General features: G+C 32.7%; 1 protein-coding gene across 5 annotated transcripts in view; it reads left to right on the forward strand.

Moving 5' to 3' along the window:
• Nucleotides 1–21886, forward strand: part of Lrba (LPS responsive beige-like anchor protein) — a 648575-nt gene that overhangs the window by 112922 nt on the left and 513767 nt on the right. For all 5 annotated transcript variants that reach the window (XM_040293201.2, XM_040293202.2, XM_040293204.2 and 2 more), the window contains exons 15-19: nt 182–261; nt 2249–2311; nt 4512–4609; nt 19891–19983; nt 21360–21468. In XM_040293201.2, the coding sequence (XP_040149135.2) occupies nt 182–261; nt 2249–2311; nt 4512–4609; nt 19891–19983; nt 21360–21468 (443 nt within the window). The remainder of the gene's footprint in view (nt 1–181; nt 262–2248; nt 2312–4511; nt 4610–19890; nt 19984–21359; nt 21469–21886) is intronic.

A 21886-nucleotide genomic window follows, 5' to 3' on the forward strand; every position in this document is an offset into this window, starting at 1 on the left:
CTTCCCTAGCTGCTGGGATTATAGATGTGCGCTACTGCACCTGGCTGGAAGGTCACTCTTTAGAAAATTTTTATGTTTCTTGTAAGTAAATGGAAAAGCTATTGGGAATGAGAATTTAATATTTAGATCACTTTGAGGTCTTCGAAATACTAAATATGCGAATCTTGTTTCTTTTTAATAGATGGACCACGACCTAATCAAAAAGAAATACTTTCTCTACGAGCATTCTTGTTGATGTTCATTAAGCAATTAGTCATGAAGGTGAGTTCATATTTCTTATCCTGTAGCATACTATGTATTGTAGCTGATCATTTCACATAAAATATAGGCTTGGTTTTTCTTTGTTAGTGAAATTAGACATTGAAATAATCTTTGAATGATGTTTGTTTCCTTTTTAAAAATTTTGTTTCTGTTGGGACACACATGAACATAAGTTACTGCACAATTATAGATTGATTATTGTAGTATATTATATGTTATAAAATCTGTATGAGATCTCAAGTGTTCTCATTCTTTCATTGAGCAAATATATACCGAGTAACTGTTAAATACCAGGTACTAATCTTGACACTGGCCATATAGTAACCAGCAAAGCTTCTAAAGGAGGTTTCATTTCTAGGGCCTTCTTGTATGACAATCAGATTTTTAGAGTTAGTGCTCTTGTATAAATGTACCAGATAGGAGTTTTGGCTTTTAGAATTGATTACATTTTGTTTCTCTTCATTTTATTATAGGTAAAGTAAATTTTAATAATATTTTTAAAGAAGGCATTTGCTTTTATAGGGTAGCAATATGTAATTTTTTTGTTACTTATATTTTATTTAGAATTTTCTTACATAATTTTATTTCTTTTTTATATTATATACTATATTCTAATATATTCATATTAAATATTATGTTAAAAATGTATTATGTTAGAATATAAATTATAAATATTTATGTATACTATATTAGAATATGTTCTGTATTCTAATATACATATATTCTATATTCTTTTTTAATTTATTTGTTCTAATTAGTTTTACATGACAGCAGAATGCATTTTGATTAATTGTACAAATATGGAGCACAACTATTCTTTTCTCTGGTTGTACACAATGTAGAGTCACACCATATGTGCAGTCATACCTGCACTGAGGGTAATGATGCCCATCGCATTTCGCCATCTTTCCTGCTCCATTCCACCTCCCCTTCTCCATCCCCTTTGCCCAAAGTTCCTCCATTCTTCCCATGATGGCCCCCAACCCCTTCCCTTCACCTCCAATCATGGATTAACGTCTACTTCTCAGAGAGAACATTTGGTCTTTGTCTTTTTGGCTTATTTTGTTTAGCATGATATTTGCCAACTCCATCCATCTATTTGCAAATGCCATAATTTTATTCTCTTTTAATGCTGAGTAACATTCCATTTTGTATATATAACACAGTTTTTTTATGCATTCATCTGTTGAAGAGCATCTCGGTTGGTTCCACAGTTTAGCTAATATGAATTGAGTAGTTGTACACATTGATGTGGGTGTGTCACTATAGTATGCTGATTTTAAGTCCTTTAGATATAGACTGAGGAGTGGTATAGCTGTGTCAAATGGTGGTTCCATTCCAAGTTTTCTAAGGAATATGTTCTATATTCTTATACATACATATTCAATATTCTTTATTAGCTGCTAGATAAAATTTTGACAAGTGAACCTGTGAGTGTGTGTGTGTGTGTGTGTGTGTGTGTGTGTGTATTTGAGATTGCAGCTTTGTTTTACAATTAAAATATTGATAAAGAATGTGAAAATTTTCATACTGAGCTCATATTTAAAAGTTCAGTGTTCTCAAAAAATTACTCTTCATATTTTAGGTACTTGACCATTTATCTTAGTTATACTCTTTACTCTAAATTTAATTTTAAGTAGAAAATTTGTCTTCTGTATTTAGAGGAGTGGTAGGTGTGGATAATTACTGTAACATCATAATTTTATTGGTTTTGGCTATTTTATAGGATTCTGTAGCTTTACCAAAGAGGCTTTCATATATGGTGTTGAAAACAGATATTGATGTCAGATTTCATTTGACTTCTGCACAGTCTTGGAGATTGAATTATGCTTCCTGAAATTTTTATTTTGAATATAGATTCTGTATTACAATATATTTTTGCCTGTTTTAAAACAGTTGACAAACTTGACAAATCTATGTGTGTAGTTTCCCTTTTAAAAGTAGTTTTCATATGTAAGCATCAGATACTTATATTATTTTTCTGAAGGATTCTGGAGTGAAAGAAGATGAACTGCAGGCCATCCTTAATTACCTACTGACAATGCATGAGGTAATATTTTAATTTCATATTTTGGGATCTTATTTTCTGAAGCTTCATTATGAACTTTTTAAAGGGTAAAAACAGTAAATCTTCATTGATCATATAATTGTAATAGGAAGTAAGGGTGTCTATTTAGGAATTAAATTCCAGCAACTTTTATTTAAATCATTTCTTATCACAGGATGGCTCTGAGAATAATCATGAAAGGCTTTAAAAAGTGTTATGGCTGGGGTTGTGGCTCAGTGGTGGAGCACTCACCTAGGGTGTGTGAGGCCCTGGGTTTAATCTTCAGTACCACATATAAATAAATAAATAAAGGTATTGTGTCCAGCTTCAACTAAAAAAAAATGTACATATATATAAAAATAGTGTTACACTTAGATTTCTTTGCGTTAAATCAAGGTGAGAAAAACTAAAAGTTTAGAAATGGATGGAATTATTATGTCTTTATTTTAAATGATAATTCAAAATTCTTACCTTGTGAATTAATAAATATACTTTTAAAATGATTAATAATTGAAAGGTAATGGTCTGACCTATGTTTGTTAATAATCAGGGCATAAAATAATGGCTTAAACCAGTGTCACATGCCTGTAATCCTAGCAGCTTGGGAGCCTGAGGCAGGAGGATTTCAAGTTCAAAGCCAGCCTCAGCAACTTAGCAAGGCCCTAAGGAACTCAGTGAGACCCTGTCTCTAAATAAAATGCAAAAAAGGATTGGAGATGTGGCTCAGTGGTTAATTGCCCCCATTAAAAAAAATGGCTTAAATTTCTTAATTGGGTCATATTTGGTTCAAAATCATTAATGATTATGATTTTTTCCCTTGAGTACCATGTTGTATTATGTTTTTAGATTTTCCTGACCAGAAATAATAGTTGACAAGTTTTCTATTGAAATTCCTGTTATTATGATTTTGTCTTTTATCATTAAATGGAACAAATAAAGGAATTCATAAGAGATAATTGGAAGTCACAATGGTCCTTATTTTCTCTGTGTCTTAATTCTGGGATCTTTCAGGTCTTCTAAATAATATTTCTCCTGAGGCTCAGTGCCCCAGCTCTAGATTATCTACTTAACTTACCAAAAATAGTAGCTGTCATAGCAAAAATTCAAAAGCACTAAAGGAAAAATTAAAGTCAAGACAACCAAATGAATGAACCTGTGATAGTGGCTCCCCTGCCTCCTTTTTCCCTTTGGGTCAGTATTCCGTATATATACTTAATGGAATATCCAACAAAGGCTGTGAAGGATTTTCATGAAGATTTTTTTGGAGTTCAGAACTCACATGTGCTCCTGTGCTGATATTCTATAAATATTAACAAATTTTAATTTGTGTAGTAGTATATTGACTCAGTAATGAACATTTAGGGCCATCTTAATCTTTAATACTGACAACAGGTGATATATAAGAACAACCCAGGACTGGGGTTGTGCTTCAGTGGTAGAGCACTTGATTGGCATGTGTGATCCTCATTACCACATACAAATAAATATATAAAATAAAGGTATTGTGTCCATCTACAATTAAAAACTATTAAAACAAAAAAAGAGCTATCCAGTCAACATTTTCCAAAAAATATTCTTTTAGAGATATTTTCTTAAGAGACATGGTGAACAAAGTATTCTAGGTTAAATAAATTTAGGAAATAATTTATAACCTTTTGCCCCTAACACTATCACCAGATTCACATATATTAGTATGTTAATGACTCTGATATGTATTTCTATAATAAAAAATACGACTTAGTTTCCTCTCTTCTCCCAGTTTTAGTGACATGTGAGCCTTCATTGGGGGTAGGAGAAATCCACTAAGTTAGATCTACTATTTCTAGAGAATGTGCCTTTGGGAAATCTTGACTCATTATAAGAGATATTTTATTTCTCAGAGTAAGAAATTACATGGCTATTTGATGATGTGTATTTTGATTTATATAGATGAAAGTATTTTAAGAACAATTTGTGGCTCAGCGGTAGAGCGCTCATCTCGGTGGGACCCTGGGTCTGGTCCTCAGCACCATGTAAAAAAATAAAATGAGTGAAATAAAGGTATTGTGTCCAACCATAAAATAAATATTTAAAAAAGAGAACAATTTGTGCAAAACAAGTATTATAGATATGTCTATTTTTATAAAGTTTAAATTTCTTCTGTTTAGAAGTATTCATATGTATTGCTTTTTCCTCATTTTTTAACTTTTAAATTTCTAAATAGGATGACAATCTAATGGATGTCCTACAGCTGCTTGTTGCATTAATGTCAGAGCATCCTAACTCTATGATTCCTGCTTTTGACCAAAGGAATGGGTTACGGTAAGTGTTACTACAGCAAGAGTCTTAATTAAAAAAAGGGCTACTTTGGAAATACTGGAAAGATTCTTAAATATTAAAAGTAGTATTTGACTTTACATTATTATGTGAATTAAGATATAAGACACATTTATTTCATTATTTTGCTTTTTAAATGAACCTTGGAGACTCTATATTGAGTGACATTTTTTTGATACTGGGGATTCAACACAGTACTCTTGTATTTTTTATTTTGAATCTCACTAAGTTGATGAGGCTCATCTCAAACTTTTCATCATTCTATCTCAGCCTCCTGTGTCTCTGGGATTACAGGTATTTGCCACTATGCCCAACATTCTTTATTACTATTTGAGTAGTAAAGACAGATACATCATTTCACTATTTTCTATGTTGAGTACTATTGTAAGGTTGATGTCAGCAGAGTTATCTTTGTGTCCTAGAGCAGTAGTATACAATTGCTATTCAAGAGAAGCTCTGCCCTCCCTTTAAAATATTGCTTCTGTTGGGTGTGGTGAAGCAAGGCTGCAATTCCAGCAACTCAGGAAGCTGAGGCAGGGGATTCACAAGTTTGAGGTCAGCCTCAGCAACTTAGTGATATCCAGTTTCAAAATGAAAAGCACAAAGCACTAGGATGTAGCTCAATGGTAGAGCTTTCTGGGTTTCATCCCCAGAATTGTAGAACAAACAAATAAAATACACACACACACACACACACACACACACACACACACACACACACACCCCTCCTCTGACTCCTAATTCCAAATCATATTGGTTTTCTTGGGCTACCATAACTGAATACAATAGATTTGTCTGCTTATACAATAAAAAACTTTTTATGTTTTATATTTGTACATTGGTGGATACTGGAAGTTCAACCTAAAGGTAACAGCAGGGTTGGTGTCTGGTGAGGGCTTTTCTCTTGGGCTGGACATTCTCTTTCTATGACTTTGCATGGCAGAGAGTGAGAGAGAATGAACTCTCTGGTGTCTCTTATAAATATGCCAACATTATTGGATCAGGGTCCCATTTTAATGGCTTCATTTAACCTTAATTATTGCTTTAGGGGCCCTATTTTCAATTCAGCCACACTGGGGGTTCGTGCAGCCTTACCATATGAATTTTTGGGAACACAGACATGTAAAACGTTTAATTCAAAATAACCACCACAGACAAAAGCACCATACCTTCCATTTACATATTGGGGAGTTTAAAAGATTTTTGTGACACAAAGTTTAATAGCTGCTTTGTTAAATGATCAGCTAGAGTCACTAATCATCTCATTATAATAAATTTCCCACATTAATCTTATCACATATCCTTTATTTGCTATTATAAGACAGAAATGACTATTATACTTAAGAAATGTATTTTTTAGAGTTTTCCAGAGAAACAGATCCAGTAGTGTGTGTGTGTGTGTGTGTGTGTGTGTGTGTGTGTAAGGTAGTTTCAGACAGAGAAATTTCAATGAACTAGGCTACAAGACTATGGAGGCTGAGAAGTCCAAAATCTTTAGAGGTAGGCTGTAGAGCCAAAGAAGAGTTGTTGTTGCAATTTAGGTCCAAAAGCAGACTGACAGAATTTCTTTTTCCTCTAAAGGAAGTCACTTTTTTCCTTAGCCTATTTTCAAGACCTTCAAATGATTAGATAAGGCCCACCACTTGTTATGGAGAATGCTTTACTCACTAATGATTTAAATGTTAATCTCACCCCCCCAAAAAAAATACTTTTACAAAAACATCTAGCATTAATCTTCAACCAAATATCTGGGTATCATGGCCTAGCCCAATTGACCCATACAATTAGTATAAGAGTAAAGGCATTTATTTACAGTGTGTCATTTATTTATAGTTTTGCCACAATCAGAAATTACTGTTTCTCCTCACAATTGTCTAATAATTTTTTTGAAATAAATCAAATTACTGATAAACCAGCCCTAGACACAAACAGAAAGATACTAAAGAACCAAATAATTTAGAACAGAATTATAGATAAGAACCTATGAAATATATATATATATATATATATATATATATATATATATATATATATATGTATGTATGTATGTATGTTGTTCAGCCATCTCAGATTTTAAAGCAAAATGATGTTAAATGTCCTCCAGGTTGCTCTTAAATTAAGAAAAACCTATACTTGACTGCTTGTTCTTAATTAGTCAGATGGTTTTAATCTCATACCATATCACTCTGTTCTTTCTCTGACTTGTATTGTGAGTTTATAAGTAGATATTGGTAAGGTTCCCCCACCCCCAAATCAAAGAATGTATTTACTAGACTTTTGTGAAGGAAGAAAGCACATGCCTACCAAGCATTTGTAGATGTTCAATCTTAGGTTTGTGGTCCCTGTGACTGTTGGGTTTCAGTAGGCTTTGGAGTCTTATTCTGTATTTAAGTAGGATAAGTATTTGTATTTATCTAGCATTGCAAAGAATGGATATTTTTAATAAGCAGCTTGATTTTTAATGGGTTTGAAATCTTCTAAATAAAGATCAGAATTTTTTATTCTTAGTAATCATATTAATACAAAACAGACTGGTCTTATTAACTTGTTTCTTTAGTATTTCATATTTGTTAACTTAGTTTCAAAATAATTAAAAGGTTTATGTGAAGATGTAGTTTTTAAAATTTTGGTGTCTATAACCTTATATTGTTAGTATTTGTGTGGTAGTGTCCAATATTTTGTTAATTATTATAGGATCTTACTAATTTTTACTTTAAAATAATTTTAAGGCAGGAACATAGACATTTAATTATGAGTAAAAATTATGTTATTGAAATTCTTGACAATGAAAATTTGTACTATATAATTTTAGTTTTAGTGTGTGAACTCTTGGTTCACAGCCTCATATCAGACTTAGTTTCCCTAGGACTGAACATATTCATTGTGGATAATTCCTTGTATCCTCACCTTTCAGTTTTTTTTGTAAATGTGTATATATATTTTTAGTTTTAGATGGACACAATACCTTTATTTTATTTGTTTTTATTTTTATGTGGTGCTGGCGCTCGACCCAGTGCCTCATGCATGCTAGGCAAAGGCTTTGCCACTGAGCCACAACCCGGCCCCACCTTTCAGTTAATGCCTTAACTTTGAAGACACTTTCTGCCATTCTGTTTATCTATTCCTGTTTTAAAAATCTGTACCTTTTCAGCATTGCAATGTTTCCACATCAAAAATCTTATGCTCCAGTGTCTTGCTTATTGATCCCACCCATCTGTTTCCTTCCATTTTTCTGCTACCATTCTTTCCAGTGCTCTTCAGGCTCCTAGAGACCTTTGTCCCTTGATCTCCCTATTATTATACTAGTCTGTCATTTTTCTATCCTTGTTTACTTCCTTCCTATCCTGGTTGACTGCTGGAACTGGTTTCTAGTGAAAACTCCCTTCTACCATTGTCCTGTTACATCATCTCTTGAGAATCGTAATCCTAAATCAGTCTGTGTAGGGACCATCTCAGCTGGTGGAAGAAATCTTGTAGCCCATATATTAAAGTTGTTTTTTAAAATCAGTTGCACTTTTACCATTGTTAAACCTTGGATTTTATTTGTCCATTCAGATAAGATTCCAGATTTTTACAGTTTTTCATTATTGTTCTCAGCAACAGTAGCTTTATCTACTTCATCAAAGCTATCAGAAGGGAATTATTTCAACTTCCATCTTCTTTTTTTAAAGGTGTACACCAGAGCCTATTCTTCCTGTTTTTTATTTTTATACCAGGGATTGAACCTAGGGGTCTTAACCACTGAGCCACACCCCAAGCCCTTTCTATTTTTTATTTTGAGACAGAGTCTTGCTAAGTTGCTTGGAGCTTCACTAAGTTGCTGAGGCTGGCTCTGAACTTTTGATCCTCCTGCCTCAGCCTCCTGAGTTGCTGGGATTACAGGCCTGCGCCACCAAGCCCAACCTTCTTCCTGTTTATGACTGTCTTTCCACTGTTGCTTTTGATCATATTTTTTTGTATTTCTTATGTTGCCTTCTTTTGGTGACTTTTCCATAAAGGTCTATTTTAATAGATATGTTGGGCTGCAGCCACTCCGATTCTTTTAAATATTGATTATTGCTGCTTTCTTGCTACAGTGACAGCTGAGAGTGTGACAGAGATGATAAGGCCCACACAATATATTTACTATCTGATTAGTTACAGGGATGTTTCCTAACCCCTGTGTTAGTAAATGCTGATAGATTCCCCACACCCCTCCTCTCATTATATGTTATTTCAAGACTAGGTTAAGCTCTAGCAAAATGCGTTTTTGTAACTGTGGGGTTTGGGTCAGTTTTGTGTTTTATAGACCTTAAAAATGTTGTTTTTTTGTAACATTTACTTGACACCATTTGCTACTGTAACAAAATTATTTGATTCAATGTATGCTTCACTAAGTTTGGCAGTATCATTTTGATTTTTATAGTATTAGTACAGCATAATTGACATGCAAACAATTGCATGTTTGAAATATATAATTGGTTAAGTTTCAACATAATGTATAAAATATGAAACCACCACAATAAGGTAATGGCAAATCTGCCACTGCCAAAAGTTTCCTGGTGCCCTTTTGTAATTCTTTCCTTATACTAATCCCAAGTCAGATAGTGAGCTGCTTATTGTCACTGTAGTTTACATTGGATTTGTAGATTTTTGTATAAATGGAATCATGTAGTATGCAATGTTTGTCTTTCTCTTTCACTCACCATAAATTGTTTTGGGATCTATCAATATTGTTGCATATATCAATAGTTTATTCTTTTTTTGTTATTGAATACTATTCCATTACTTGTTATGTCCCACAAATTATTTAGCCATTCTTTTATGTGGACATCTATTTTTAGCTTCTGGTTCTTGAAAACAAGCCTGCTTTGAACATTCATGTAAAGTATTTGTGTGGATATATGCTTTTGTATATCTTGGATATGTATCATTATATCAGCATATAATGATAGGTATACTTTTAATTTTTAGGTAATCATTAAACTGATTTCCAAAGTTATAGTGTCATTTTATATTCCTCCAAGTAGCATGTGAGAATTTGCTCGCTTCATGTTCTCAGCAACACTTGGATGATCAGTCTTTAATTTTAAACATTCTAATAAGTTTGTGATAGTATCTAGTCTAGTTCTAATTTGCATTTCCTTAGTAACTAATTATGTCCAGCATCTTATCATTTGCTTGTTTGCCATTTGTATAGATTTCTTGAGTGAAATGCCCAAATCTTTCCCTCATTTTTTAAATTGTTTTTTATTTTCTACTTTTGTGTTTAAGAATTTTCATATAGTCTGGGTATAAGTACTTTATCTGGTATGTACTTTGTAAATATTTTCTCCAGTCTGTGGTATATCTTTGTGCTCTTACCAGAGTCTTTCAAAGAGTGGTTAGTCTTAATTATAATAAAGTCCAAATTCTTTTATGGATTATTGTATTTGTGTCATATGTAAAAACTTTTTGCCCATGTCAAGTTTGGAAATACTTTCTTCTAAAAGTTTTATAGTTTTAGATTTAACATTTTAGTTTATGCATAATTTAATGTTAGTTTTTGTATTTGATGAGAGACATGGATCAAGGTTGTTTTCTTTGTTTTTTTTCATATATTGAATGCTTTATTTTTTTTTATTGGTTGTTCAAAACATTACAAAGCTCTTGACATATCATATTTCAAACATTAGTTTTAAGTGAGTTATGAACTCCCATTTTTACCCCAAATACAGATTGCAGAATCACATCGGTTACACATACACATTTTTACATAATGCCATACTAGTAACAACAGTAGCATTCTGCTACCTTTAAGGTTGTTTTCTTTTTACATATGAATATTCAGTTCTTCTGGAACCATTTGTTGAAGCGATTATCTTTTCTTCACCAGATTACCTTCTTAGTTGAAAATTTCAGTTATTTTTACATTAATTATTTGTTTTTCTTGATGCTAAACCTAAACTGTTGTAATTACTGTAGGCATAAGGTTAGACAGTGTGAGTTTTCATATTTTGTTCTTCTTTTACCAGTTGCATTTTCAGATATGTTTTAGAATTGGCTTGTCAGTTTCTATAAAAGCTTGCTGGAAGTTTGTGATTACCTTGAATCTATAAATCAGAGGGAACAAATAATAACTTAATATTGATCCAGTATTGATTCTGAATTATGAACTCTACATCTTTCTCCATTTAAGTCTTTGTTTTGAGCAGTTTAGTAGTTTTCAGTGAATAGTTTTAAAAATTAGTTTAGATTTCACATTTAGTATTTAGATTTCTTTGTCAGATTTATCTTTGAGTATTTAAGATTTCCTGATGCAATTGTAAATGATATTCTTAACATAAATTTTTGTTTATTCATTGCTACCACTTATAAATACACACTATGGCTTGGACATGAGGTGTTCCCCAAAAGGTCCTGTGTGAGCAGGAGGTAAATGATTATATTATGAGAGCTGTCTCTTAATTAGTGGATTAATCCATTTGATGGATTAATAATTTAAATGGATTAACTGGGTCATAACTGTAGGCAGGCAGTGTGTGATGGGAGGAGGAGGGTCTGGGGGCATATCCTGGAAGGGTGCATCTTCCCTTGGCCTTGGTGTCTCCTCTGCTCCCTGGCTGCCATGAATGGAGTAGCTCTCACAGCCTTTTCTTCAATTTAGACCCAGAGCAGTGGATTCAGCTGACCATGGATTAAATCTCTGAGACTGTCCATCAAAATAAACCTTTTCCTCCAGAGATTTGTTTAGGAAAGTACATCATATTCAAGGGAGAATGGGACATTCTCAACAGAGATGCCTTTGGGGTAACGCAAGGGATATGTATTCGAGGCAAAATAGGGGTCACCTCTAGAAAGAGAGACAGTTCCAAATAACCTTTTTCTTCTTTAGGTTTTTCTGGTCAGGAATTTTGGTCACAGTGAGGTAAAGCTGACTAACATAATACAATTTTCATTTTTTTCTTTTTTCTGAGAGAGTGTGTCTCCATTTTGCCCAGGCTGGCCTTGAATTTATAATCTTCTCATTGTTCCTGGCTTGTTTGATCTTGTTTCCTATAAGTTATTAGTTCAATGGATTTTTTTGCTGATTCCTTATGATTTTCTATGTAGATCTTTGGTCTGCAAATCAAGATAGCTTTAATTTTTTTTTCTGTTCTGAATAATATTACAAGTTCTACCTCTCCATTGTGTGTTGTAGTTCCAGTGTCCTTTCATTTTCAAGATCTATCTTGCCTTGCTTTGGGTCTTTGTTGTCCATTTTCCACACAGGAAGCAGGCAGAGAATTGGCGGGCATTTCAAATCTTATTTGAATTTAGAAAGACTGCTTTTCTGATTTGGGTGTGTTCTGTATGTGTGTATTTCTTGGGTGAGTTTCAGACTTTTGTAGGTTCTTTTATAGATTTAGAGGATCCTTCTCCTCTGTTCTCATCTATCCCCTGCTCCCTTCTAGGATGTATTTTCTAATTTCTTCTAACTAGAAACAGTGTTTCTCAGAACTTTGGCCACCTGAGTTTCTAACATCCAAGTGTGAATCCAGAGCCTGCTTTTTGGTTAGATTCAGAAGATAAAAAAAAAAAAAAAGACTTAGACCCTTATCTTTATATGTGGGATTCTGACTCATAACTCCCCTATACAATGCACTTGCTCTTTTTAGTCTTTGTAGTGCTTTGGTAATTGTTTTTTTATTCTCCCCTGTAGTTTTAGTTGTAATATTGAAGACAGAAAGGCTTTATTTGTCTTATTCTTGTGGTTGAATGAACATTCCCTGTTGGTTTTTAAAATTATTTTTTATAAGTGGTTTCACAATCTTATATTCTCTCCTTTTATCCTGGTGGGCTTTATTTAATATTTCTCTTAAGGCATATCTGTAGCAATGAACTTTTATACTCTTTATTCATTTGGGAATACTTTTATTTGCCTTCATTTTGGGAGGATACTTACGTTGGATAGGAAGTCTTAATTTATGGTTTTCTTCCTATTAGCACTTGACTGCCATTTCACTGACTTTTGGGCTTTGTTGTTTTCTGAAGAGATGACAGCTGTGAATTGTGTTGTTGCTCTTCCTGTATGTCTTGAGCCATCTTTTTTTTTTTTCTCTCAGAGTTCTTTTTCTTTGCTTTTCAGCAGCTCAGCTATGGTTTGTTTAAATATGATTCATTTTGTTATTATTCCTTTGTGGAGTTAATTTATCTCTTAAGTAGATGCTTTTCTTTATCAAATTGTGGGACTTTTTTCCATAATTTCTGCAGATGATTTTCTGCCTCTTTCCTGTTTCATTTTGTTTTTGCACTCTCATTACACTGAAATTGGCACACTACATTGTCTTATAGGTCTCTAAAGATTGGTTAAGTTTTCGTCCACACATTTTTTTCTCTTTGTTCTTCAGATTGGATAATTTGTTTTGGTTTTTCTTCAGGTTCACAGAATCTTTATTTTGCCTCCTAAATCTGCAGGTGAGCAACTCTGAAGTAAATTCCTTGTTTGCTCTTGTTGAATTTTTCATTTCTAGGATTTCCATGTGGCTTTTATTAATAGTTTCTCTTTATAAAGATTCTCCAGTTTTTAAGTCATTGTCAGTTTTTTTTTTGGGGGGGGAGGGCATAGCATTTTAAAATTTGTCGAACATATTTATTATACATCTTTGAAAAATCTCATATTCAGAACTTAAGAGTAAGTTTGATTATTTTTCTTTTCCTGATTATGGGTTATACTTTTTTTTTTTGTTTCTTTGCATATGTAATTCTTTTGTTTGAAAACTAGGCATTCTGGGTAAGTATCAGAGCAACTCTGGACTCTTTTTTTCCCATAGTAGTTAGGTTTTTTTTTTTTTTTTTTTAAATAACTTGCCTTTTGTCTTCTCCATGGTCCACAGCTTGATTTCTCTGTGCTCCATATTTTTTTTTCTTTTTTTGTTTAACACAGCATGCCAAGGGTTTATTATGCTTCAGTATTTCTTATAGGTTAGTTAGTGATTCATGTAGAGATTGTGATCCATTTCTTTCAGCCCATAATGTCCACATCCTCTCTTGATCCACTGTGTTTGGGGATTGCATTCCAACTCATAGCTACTTCTCCCTTCTCCCTTGCCTTCTTTTCCAATCTGCAAGAACTGTGGGAGCACGTATCTCAGTCCTTTGGTGGCTTTTTCATGTTCAGCATCTCCCTGTTAAATTTCTGACAGGTCTGCTGTTCACCCTGAATTGTGACTGCAGCCTTGGTCTAGCAAAGCTGCTGTTTTTTCCCCATTGACTCATAACCAGATCTGCCACTTTTAGCTGGTAACTGTGGTTTTCATTCTTTAAGTCAGGCTTGCCCTCTCAGAAAACAACACTACTGCTTTTTGTTGCTGGTCCAAAGTTGGTAAAGCGACAGTTCTCCCCGGCTAACCCAGGTGGTAGTGAGAGCCATAACTCCAACAATATGCCACTGATTCTTGGCTTTTTTTTTTTTAACCTGATTTTCTTGCAATTTCCCCAGAATAAATACTTCCCAGCTTGTTGTCTTTCCGTAGTCAGTTCCAAATGCCCTGAAGTGGTTGTATCTGAAAATCTTGTTCAGGTTTTAGTTTGCTTGTTTGTTTTTTGAAATTTTTTTGTGTGAAGGAAAAGTGCTGGCTTCTACATTAGCACTGATGGAAGTTATTTCCTCTATTTTATTTTTATAATGTTTCAAGTTTTGCTGCTTTTCTCAATCTTATATTTATTTTATGAAGAAATAAAAATTTTTCTGATTTGGACTGATATTTAGAGAGGTAAAGAATTAATTTCAGGGCTGGGGATGTGGCTCAAGCGGTAGCGCGCTCACTTGGCATGCATGTGGCCTGGGTTTGATCCTCAGCACCACATACCAACAAAGATGTTGTGTCCGCCAAGAACTAAAAAAAAATAAATATTAAAAATTCTCTCTCTCTCTCTCTCCCCTCTCTCACTCTCTTTTAAAAAAAAGAATTAATTTCATTTCAGTGTAGTCAGTTTACTTTCAAACAATAGATAAAAAGATTTTAAAAATATTATATTAATTAAAAATAACTTTAAAAAAATATTTTTTAATTGTAGTTGGACACAATATCTTTTTTTATTAGTTTATTTTTATGTGGTGCTAAGGACTGAATCCAGGGCCATGCACGTGCTAGGCAAGTGCTCTACTGCTGAGCTACAACTCAAGCTCATGATTAAAAATAACTTCTAAAGAATGAATATTCCTTTAAGTCTAATTTATCTCATATGGTACTATTTCTTGAGTCCAAAAAATTTATTATTACATTTTAAAATGGTGGATTTTTTTGATTATTTTTTTTAGAGAGAGAGAGAGAGAGAGAGGGAGAGAGAGAGAGAGAGAGAGAGAGAGAGAGAGAGAGAGAGAGAGAAATATCTAAGCTGGCTGTTGATATATAATTTCACTGGAATATAAGTACCATATTGTCCAAAGAACAACATGAAACACTTAAAGGTGTATTTAGTGACGATTATGTGTTAAGTCGCAGTTAAATGCAGGTATAAACATACTCTTAAATGGAGAAGATCGGAAAATTGAAGGGGGACTAGTCTTTATTTTTTTTAATTTTTTAATTTTTTTATTATTAGTTGTCTAAAACATTACAAAGCTCTTGACATATCATATTTCATACATTTGATTCAAGCAGATTATGAACTCTGATTTTTACCCCTTATACATATTGCAGATTCACATCGCTTACACATCCACTTTTTTACATACTGCCATACTAGTGTCTGTTGTATTCTGCTGCCCTTCCTATCCTCTACTGTCCCCCTTCCTCCCCACCTCTCCCCTCCCATCTGCTTTCTCTACCCCATCTACTGTAATTCATTTCTCTCTTGTTTTTTCCCCCTTTCCCCTCACTTCCTCTTATATGTAATTTTGTGTAACAATGAGGATCTTCTTCCTTTACCATGCAATTTCCCTCTCTCTCTCTTTCCCTCCCCCCTCTCGTCCCTGTTTAATGGTGATCTTCTCATGCTCTTCCTCCCTATTCTGTTCTTAGTTGCTCTCCTTATATCAAAGATGACATCTGGCATTTGTTTTTTAGGGATTGGCTAGCTTCACTTAGCATAATCTGCTCTAGTGCCATCCATTTCCCTGCAAATTCTATGATTTAGTCATTTTTTAGTGCAGATTAATACTCCATTGTGTATAAATGCCACATTTTTTTTTTTATCCATTCTTCTACTGCAGGGCATCTAGGTTGGTTCCACAGTCTAGCTATTGTGAATTGTGCTGCTATGAACATCGTTGTAGCAGTATCCCTATAGTATGCTCTTTTAAGGTCTTTAGGGAATAGTCCAAGAAGGGGAATAGCTGGGTCAAATGGTGGTTCCATTCCCAGCTTTCCAAGGAATCTCCATAATGCTTTCCAAATTGGCCGCACCAATTTGCAGTCCCACCAGCAATGTACAAGTGTACCCTTTTCCTCACATCCTCACCAGCACTTGTTGTTGTTTGACTTCATAATGGCTGCCAATCTTACTGGAGTGAGATGGTATCTTAGGGTGGTTTTGATTTGCATTTCTCTGACTCCTAGAGATGGTGAGCATTTTTTCATGTACTTGTTGATTGATTGTATGTCTTCCTCTGAGAAGTGTCTGTTCAGGTCCTTGGCCCATTTGTTGACTGGGTTATTTGTTATCTTATTGTTTAATTTTTTGAGTTCTTTGTATACTCTGGATATTAGGGCTCTATCTGAAGTGTGAGGAGTAAAAATTTGTTCCCAGGATGTAGGCTCCCTATTTACTTCTCTTATTGTTTCTCTTGCTGAAAAAAACTTTTTAGTTTAAGTACATTGTAAAAGCCTCAGGCTAGCATCATTCCGAATGGAGAAAAATTGAAGGCATTCCCTCTAAAATCTGGAACAAGACAGGGATGCCCTCTATCACCACTTCTATTCAGTATAGTTCTTGAAACACTGGCCAGAGCAATTAGACAGACGAAAGAAGTTAAAGGCATAAAAATAGGAAAAGAAGAACTTAAATTATTACTATTTGCAGATGACATGATTCTATTCCTAGCAGACCCAAAAGGGTCTACAAAGAAACTACTAGAGCTAATAAATGAATTCAGCAAAGTGGCAGGATATAAAATCAACACACATAAATCAAAGGCATTTCTGTATATCAGCAACAAATCCTCTGAAATGGAAATGAGGACAACCACTCCATTCACAATATCCTCAAAAAAAAAAAAATTTGGGAATCAACCTAACAAAAGAGGTGAAAGATTTATACAATGAAAACTACAGAACCCTAAAGAGAGAGATAGAAGAAGATCTTAGAAGATGAAAAAATGTACCCTGTTCATGGATAGGCAGAACTAACATCATCAAAATGGCAATATTACCAAAAGTTCTCTATAGGTTTAATGCAATGCCAATCAAAATCCCAATAGCATTTCTTGTAGAAATAGATAAAGCAATCATGAAATTCATATGGAAAAACAAAAGACCCAGAATAGCAAAAGCAACTCTAAGCAGGAAGTGTGAATCAGCTGGCATAGCGAAAGCAGATTTCAAACTATATACTACAGAGCAATAGTAACAAAAACAGCATGGTACTGGTACCAAAACAGGCAGGTGGACCAATGGTACAGAATGGAGGACACAGAGACTAATCCACAAAGTTAAAACTATCTTATATTTGATAAAGGGGCTAAAAGCATGCAATGGAAGAAGGATAGCATCTTCAACAAATGGTGCTGGGAAAACTGGAAATCCATATGCAACAAAATGAAACTGAATCCCCTTCTCTTGCCATGCACAAAAGTTAACTCAAAATGGATCAAGGAGCTTGATATCAAATCAGAGACTCTGCGTCTGATAGAAGAAAAAGTTGGCTTCGATCTACATATTGTGGGGTCGGGCTCCAAATTCCTTAATAGGACGCCCATAGCACAAGAGTTAATAACAAGAATCAACAAATGGGACTAGTCTTTAGTGGTAAAAGATAATTTAAAAGTGCCAAACTGGGTTGGAATAGGCAGTGGCATTTCCAAAATATGATTGGCCATTTAATTTTCATCAAATAAATGTCTGCATTTAGATTTTAAATACAAAATTTTTTCTACTGTCAAATTATTTAACTTTATCTCTGATATTGAATTTAATTCACTATTTTGGAGCATTTGCCGTTTATTAGAAGTGACTATTTTTAAATTCAGTGTCATTCTCATCATATGTCCTGCTTCAATTGTGAATTTTGAATTTTTGAGTCTATTTTAATGAAGTTTTTTAGTATCTATGATAAGAATGAAATAATGTTACTATTTAAATTTCCCTTTCATGTATTTGTTACTTGAGTTTTATTTTCTTCATTTAAAATGTCATGATATATATACTATAATGTTTTCCAATTAAAAATACATGTAATATCCATATGCATTTATTTGAACATAGCATCAGAGTAAAGCCATTGCATGAAAATATTCTCAGATTTTAATATTATTTATCATGGGTTACTTTTGTTATCTTATACTTTCCTCTGTATTGAAATAGGGCAGTGTACATGTGTTTGTAATTATTTCATGAATAGATAAAATTATAAGTGATGCACTACAGGGTTTTTCCCCTGTGTCTAATGTGTGAGGTACTTTTATATGTGTATGTGTGTGTGTGTGTATGAAGTAGTAACCAAATTTTGATTAAAAAGCAAAATAGGCCTGTTTAACAAAATCTACTACTTAAATTTAGCAAGTTGAATAAAACCAATTGGATTCTGATTTGGACAAAAATGTTCTATGTTAAAAATTAGTGTACATAAATATTAAGTGCAGATGCAGTTCATGTTATTTTGATCTCCTCATGTTCTTTTTTTTTAATTAGTTGCTCAAGACAATACAATGATCTTGACATATCATCCATTTGATTCAAATGGGGTATGAATTGTCATTTTTCCACGTGTACAGATTGCAGGATCACATGTTCTTTATCCTAACAAACATTATTTAAATGTTATTAATAATATCTGAAGTTTATATCTTGATTAAACCATTGTGATTTTGACCAAAACTATGTATTACTTTATGGCAAGCATAGTTTTTAATATGTTAAAAGCATCTTAGTATATTGTTTTTTAAACCAATATTAACTGTATATCAATTTTTTATAAATCAATAATTTTCATTTTCCTTAGTTTAAATCACTGAAGAAGAGAAACTTACAGAACTATTAGTGTTGTCCTCATGAATGACAACAGTAATCATTCTGTAAGTTAACAGTTTCTGTAGTAAGATTTGTATTAAAAAATAACTAATTTCTGTTATCTCATGAGATAATATAAATTTAATGGAATTTAAACAGAATCAAGCTAATCCTACATATACTTTTTATGCATCACTAGAGGTTGAAGAATTTTACTCTTTTTTCAAAATTTTGTTTTTCTAAGACTTATTTATTAAACATTGAAATTTTAGGAAGATACTGATAATTTTTAAAAGTAATCACAAAAATTTCTTATTTTTGTCTTTGTTCTTTGTTTATGAGGAAAGGAATGGTATAATAAATCAATTCAATTTCAGTTTTAATATACTTTATTTATACTTATATTTGAAGGTCCTCAGAGTTTTTGAAAAATTAGATTACTATGTAATTTTTGAGAATTTAATGTGACATTTATCTTTAATGATCATTTCGTTTTAAATCTTTTTATTTATGCAGTTTTAAAATTTTTAAATTGAGACATTATATTTGCACATCTTTTCTCATTATCACTATTTAAAAAATATTTTTTTAGTTGTAAATGGACTCAATATCTTTTTATGGATTTATTTTTTTGTGGTGCTAAGGATCGAACCCAGTGCCTCACATCTGTGAGGCAAGTGATCTACCACTGAGCTACAGCTCCAGCCCTCTAATTATCATTCTTTACTAGCCTGTTCACTTGCTTTCTATGGTGACAATCACTTACCAATTTAAATGTGTACCACTAGTCAATGCTTTATTTGTACTGACTTTAAACTTGTTTGGGAATTTTTAGAGGATGTTGATAAGCCTGTGTGAGAGGAAAAAAAAGTGTCTGAAAACCAGCTTGATGCATTTAAATTTGCCTCTGTGTATGCATGAAAAGTTACCACATTTCCTGAATTCTAATTCATTCTCATTTCTTGGTTTTGAGGAAAATGAACTCTATAATGTGCCTGAATTTATCAAGTTTTTAAATGTCAGAAAAGTATATTATATTCATGTATGTATTACTTGAAATATGTGTGTAATAATAATATAAATAAGTATATGTACTTTAAATCTTTACTTTTGAAAATTATACTCAGAATAGTTTGTTTTTAATTTTTATTCATTTAGTGTTATTTACAAACTTCTGGCATCAAAAAGTGAAGGGATACGAGTACAAGCTCTCAAGGCAATGGGCTATTTTTTAAAACATCTGGCCCCAAAGTGAGTATGCATGAAAACTAAAATGGACTATTATTTATTACTTATTTATTTTATAAGCTTTTGGGAATAGTGCTTCTGTTCTGTGTTCCCTTTGGTTTCTTTTCTTTTTTTTTGGTGCTAGGGTCTTGAAAATTTTTATTCATTAATACATATACTTTAAAAATTAAAAAAAATTTAGTTGTCAATAGATCTTTATTTTATTTATTTATATGTGGTGCTGAGAATTGAACCCAGGGCCTTACATGTGCTAGGCAAGTGCTCTACCACTGATCCACAGCCCCAGCCCAAATACATATACTTTTAAATCCATAGTACATATTTAAAAATAAAGTTGTACAAAAGTATGTAGTTTTTTAAAAATATAAAAAGCATTTAAGTTATTACTATATTTGGGGTTAACTGTGAAAATTAGTTTGAGAATTAGTATGAGAATTACTATTTTAATTAGTATGAGAATTACTATTTCAATTTTAGAAACTGTGAAGACTTTATTCAGTGACCTGCACCATCATTTGCAGTTTCTGAGCTATAAATCTGAAACATAACCTGAATGTGTGTCGCTTAGTGTGTTCTGAATACTTGGGCTTACGAAAACTTGAAACTGCCACATTCAGTTTCTTAGTGGAATGCAGACAATCTATTCTGTACATTGTTTCTCTTACCAAAAGTAGTTTATTATAAAAATTTAAATTTTATAGGTTAAAAAGTGCTGTAAAGTTCAATTTTTAAGGTTTTGTTGGAACACAAGTACAGTCATTTATTTGCATATTATCTGTGACTGTTTTAATGATATAAGGACAGTGCTAATATGTGACAGAAACCATATGGTCCAAAATCCTAGAATATTTACTGTCCAGATATTTTCAGAATAGGTTTGCTGATCCCAGGAATGAAATTAAAGTTTGTGATCTTTTAGTTTGAAAGTTTATGCTTGAAATGGTAATTTTGGTCCATGTGTTTTTGTAGTATTTATCTTTTTAAATTATCTTGACATTTCTTCTGTCTTTTCCTCCCTGTTGCTTTTCTCTTATAGTGTGTAATTATACTTGAGATGATCATCCCCTGGAGAGTCTGTCTCAGTGCTGGCAGATAGTAGCAACTAGCTAAATAAATAATTACTCTGAAGATTGTGGTGAAAGGTTTTGTAGTGTTGTGGCATAACCAATCTTACTGTTTTTAACTTTAACTATGCCTATATTGTAGTTAGCATTTCTCTAGTTAAATGTTTTGTAGCTTTAAAAGTACTAGGTTAAAGAACATGGGAGAGTAACTGAGGTGAAGTTTGTAATCTGAAAAACATTTTTATGTTTCCTTTATACAACTTACATACTAAATAGTGTGTAATAAAACTTGCATTTGATGATTTCTTTCTATAGGAGAAAAGCAGAAGTCATGCTTGGGCATGGATTGTTTTCATTGCTAGCTGAGAGACTCATGCTTCAGACAAATCTAATAACAATGACCACATATAATGTTCTTTTTGAGGTAGGAATTTAGTTAGAATTTACTGTTGGTAATTTCTTATTATTTTTATAATAAGAAATAATAATAAGTACCTGTGTAATTGAGATGTCAGTGTCTAAATAAAATTAGACCATTTAGGTTTATAATGCACAATTTTGAAATTATTTATAGAAAGCAGATATGGCTGCACTTTTATAAAGCCATTAATTTGTGAATTACTAAACAAAGTAGTTATCCCAGTTATTTCCTCCATTGTATTGACTATTTGATGTTTCACTTTATAAGTAAAAATAGTATGTTGAAATGATTTATTTTATGTGCTTTAAAATATTTATCATTGAAATATTATACCATATACTAGATTTTGATGATCATTTTACTTCGAGTTCCTTAGTAGTTATGCTAATATTGTGATTATGCAAGTGCAGTGTATTTCTTT

Source organism: Ictidomys tridecemlineatus, chromosome 9, assembly GCF_052094955.1.
Source record: "Ictidomys tridecemlineatus isolate mIctTri1 chromosome 9, mIctTri1.hap1, whole genome shotgun sequence".
NCBI classification, from domain to species: Eukaryota; Metazoa; Chordata; class Mammalia; order Rodentia; family Sciuridae; genus Ictidomys; species Ictidomys tridecemlineatus.